This window comes from Varroa destructor, unplaced genomic scaffold, assembly GCF_002443255.2.
Source record: "Varroa destructor unplaced genomic scaffold, Vdes_3.0 BEIS01000003.1, whole genome shotgun sequence".
Lineage (NCBI taxonomy): Eukaryota > Metazoa > Arthropoda > Arachnida > Mesostigmata > Varroidae > Varroa > Varroa destructor.
In genome coordinates this window covers 40,987,826-40,991,595 of record NW_019211456.1, presented here as the reverse complement: position 1 = coordinate 40,991,595, position 3,770 = coordinate 40,987,826, and the positions used below count along the sequence as shown (strand labels likewise).

The following is a 3,770-nucleotide window of genomic DNA, read 5'->3' as shown; positions in this document are numbered from 1 at the left end:
CCCCCAATATAAAATAAGCGATTTAATTACATTGAGTTGAGAACATAGAAGCTGGTAATCAATTGTCATGTTCGTCGATAGAAATATCTGTTTTCGTTTAATTTTAGCCTAATCATATGGATTTACGTTTTAGGCAAGTTAACTTGGGCTGAATAACTTGTCACAGAGTACATACCTCTGGAAGAAACGCAGCTATGTATTTTAGAGGTATACTTCCTATAGGAGTAATAAGTAAACGTATAATTTTTTCACTTATTGTTATCGACTTTGTGAAAATATTCAGCATAACTTTTAGTAAAAATCTATGAAACTATTTAAAATATTATGATGTATGAATACTTATTCGATCTACTATTTTTCAGGACTATAGCTCTCTAATGACAGATGCGTACAGGTCGGACATGGTGGAAGCAATGAAAATGCTATACGGGGTTTCAAGGAAAGTCGAAAAATATAAAACTCGTCTAGATATTGCACTTCAGGTAGCATTTTTGCAATAGAACCCGTATATGGGGACCAAATAGTTGGTCGTTGAGCAGCTTTTCAATGTTAAATGTAAGATAGAGACCGAATATTAGCTCGTGCCACTAAAATTAGCACTCAAAGCACATAAAAAAAATTTGCATAAAAAGATGCCACGCCTCTAAGAAGTTTTTAGCATTTTTACTGCTTTTGATTTATCACTATTTGGAACTTAGCTCAACTACCTTTTGAACAGTTGCAGCAAGTTCTAATTAAGTGACTTAATAACAAGTGATAGTAATGATTTTTAAATGATCGTATCATTACGTGAAAAACTCTATTTTCAACTTAGTTCAAGGAGATCATATTACTTTATTATTATTATTTTAAGGCTCCAGGCGGAGACTTCAAAGCTCAGTTAGAGCAAATGGCAGCCAACGAGAAGAATCTGAACTACGAGGAAGAGTCATTCCCCGAGCTAACACAACTGCAGGAGATTATAAATCGTTCGAACGTTTACACTGAACCGATCGAGGAGGCGGGAACGTCCAGAGGACAAAAAAAGAGTAACAGGAGTCGAAGAACCAGGGATGTCGAGGTAAGCTGAAGCAACGAAATCACTGTCAGTTGATACTTTGTCAGGTCTGATAGAAATCAAATAAATGTGGTTGTTAAAGTAGGTAAATCGGTTATTTTGATGGCACTTTCTCAAAGTTTTATTGAAAGGTGTGAAATACAATAGCACATATGAACAGGATAAAGAAAATACAATAGCACATATGAACAGGATAAAGAAAATACAATAGCACATATGAACAGGATAAAGAAACAAAACAAGTATTGTAATCCATTATCAGATATCTGGAGAATGTAAGACGTATATCCTGTGCAATCAATTTATTTTTTCAGATAGTGGAAGCCGAGGAATGCCGCATTGACCCGCTAACTAAAGGCCCCATAAAAAACCCGGTCCGTAATAAGAGATGTCGTCACCTCTATTGTTATGAAACTATACTACCCTACATTCGTACTATAACGTACCCACGGTGTCCAATAGCCGGTTGTCACTTGCCACACATTCGAGAAAGTGATCTTGAGTTTACCAATTTTGATTTGTAAGCCAAAAGAAAAAAGCGAAAGAAGAACATGCCTGACTCAAGCCTTATCTTTGTACTGTATTGTACTTGATAAATATACTCTCAGTATATATAAAAGTAGTACGCCAAAAAAACTGTAGAACTCTAAAGGAAACTATTGTCGACACACAGGAGACCAAAGCGATTATTCGAATATGGCTTGATTCTATTTATTGTGTAAAATGAATGTTACGTAGAACAATGTCATGGTGCTACGAGAATCATCGAAAATGAATGTTTGAAGGTTTCTTATCTGATTGTTTTACAATCGGTTGCGCCACGAATTGTCAGTAGTACTCTGCAACGGTACCAGTACTAACAAAGCCGACAAGAACATTCTACCTTGTATATCCTTTTTATCCAAGAATAAAGGTACATATTAATTGAATTCAAGAAAAACTATATATATTTAGTATGGAATATTAAAGGTTATCTTTTACAAAATTTAATTAAGTTTGAAATAGGATAAACAAAGCCACATTTCCAACCGATGGCACACTAACGAGCAATCGATAACTGTGTAATATACTGTACAGCTGGTTTTTATGATTAAAAATAAAGACATTTCCATGAAAAAACCCCAGGAAAGATGTAAAATATAGAAGACAAAACTATTTAATTATAATTTAATAAGTAAGTTTAGATCCCTCATATTCAGGTTCAGATTCATGATGTGAAACCAAACAAATGTCAAAACAGATTGCCATCCATTAATACAGGTTATTAATATTAATTTTATCTAAACTGGCATCGTCTTATTCGGTACGAGAAGTACATAGTTCGATGTATGACAGACGATCGGCAACAGTTCTGCATATCTTTATTTAATCACACACGTTGTGTAGCATATGCTAATGGCTGGGTTTGAACTCGCAATTCCCAACACTGATTTGTCAGCCAAAGGTTTGAATCTGCATTTTATTGAAGCATGTTCCATTTAACAAAGATCGTTAACTCCCGATCTGAGTATTTCTACACGCACATTTCTTTAATTGTATGGCCAATAAGCACATTTAAGAAGTTCTTTTTAAGACAAGAACGATCAGATTGCAGCCCCAATCAGCTAAGTATAGGCTGACGTAATATGTATTTGTTCGAAATGATTCCTTACTTAGTATGTTATAATCCAATGTGTCGTGTTCTATATTTCGACTTTTTTTTGCTATCCACCTGAAATGGACCTGTAATAGGATTCTGTCCAACAAAATATGGAAAGGGAGAGCATTTAGAACTTAAAAAAACAGTCATGATGCTTATCTGTATGGTTGCATTGCCAACACATTCAGCAATATTTTTAGTTATCAAATAAAGATGTCTTAAATTACACAGCAAATTAATTTCCACTATCGATTTCCGAGAGATTCTAGCAGAAGTAGACGCAGCGTTACTTTTAAAAATAGACTTGCATACCAGGAAATACTCGACGAGTTACCAAGCATAGACAATCGTGATTTATTACCTAGCATGCCTGCCTTTTTATAATGGACACTGATTAACTGGCCATTGAATTAGCTCCCTATTTATTTAGGTTTCGTGGTACATCTTGACTTATTATCATTATTCACCATCAATATTACTTAGTTCGCGACGGTTAAAATTGACACCTCCCTAAATACTTTGTCCACTTCTTCTCAATCACTTCCTCAAAATAATCATAATAATAATAGTCGTTTCCATATACTGCACGCCATTTATTTCTGCCTCTACCAACGATCGGTCGATTAGTTTGAGCATGCAAACGTTAATATTACCGTGATTCTTCAGTGTATTCAGTAGGTTACTAAGTTCGCTTCCATATTTCTGTACTGTATTGAGTCCTCGAACAGAAACGTCTTGAAAAAACCTTGCTTTTTTTGCTTTATTTATTAACAATTTTTGATCCCTAGATACATTGAAACCCCTTTCCATTACCCCCATATGTCTGTGACCCCATTGAATCTTCGGGTCGGTCCTCCGCTCGGATCGTTCGCTCTTTCTCTTGATCACGTATCTTAACGTGCATCTTTCTCAATCCTTTGCTTTGGCCTCAGGCAGCTCGCATCGAAAGGTCCCCTCGTGGATGAGTAATGTCGACAGCCACGTCGTTACTTTACAATAATCAATAATAACTGTTTCGCAGTCATTTTATACCGCGAGCGACCGGCTTCGTTCGTTAGTTCTTCCCATGTATTT

The 3,770-nt window shown here is 35.6% G+C and overlaps 2 protein-coding genes across 4 annotated transcripts in view; one reads left to right on the top strand and one right to left on the bottom strand.

Annotated features, from left to right (window-relative positions):
* Positions 1–3,770, bottom strand: part of Amacr (Alpha-methylacyl-CoA racemase) — a 7,933-nt gene that overhangs the window by 2,282 nt on the left and 1,881 nt on the right. The window lies entirely within an intron of this gene.
* Positions 63–1,986, top strand: LOC111248454 (uncharacterized). Its single transcript, XM_022800865.2, has 4 exons — positions 63–207; positions 363–482; positions 854–1,060; positions 1,372–1,986. Exons 2-4 carry the CDS (start codon positions 378–380, stop codon positions 1,579–1,581), a joined length of 522 nt encoding a protein of 173 aa, XP_022656600.1. The 5' UTR covers positions 63–207; positions 363–377; the 3' UTR covers positions 1,582–1,986.

Excerpts from the sequence above, each read along its gene's own strand:
- LOC111248454 (XM_022800865.2), top strand. The coding sequence starts at position 378 with ATGACAGATGCGTACAGGTCGGACATGGTGGAAGCAATGAAAATGCTA. Across the intron at positions 483-853 it reads GTCTAGATATTGCACTTCAG|GCTCCAGGCGGAGACTTCAA; the intron begins GTAGCATTTTTG and ends TATTATTTTAAG. Across the intron at positions 1,061-1,371 it reads GAAGAACCAGGGATGTCGAG|ATAGTGGAAGCCGAGGAATG; the intron begins GTAAGCTGAAGC and ends TTATTTTTTCAG.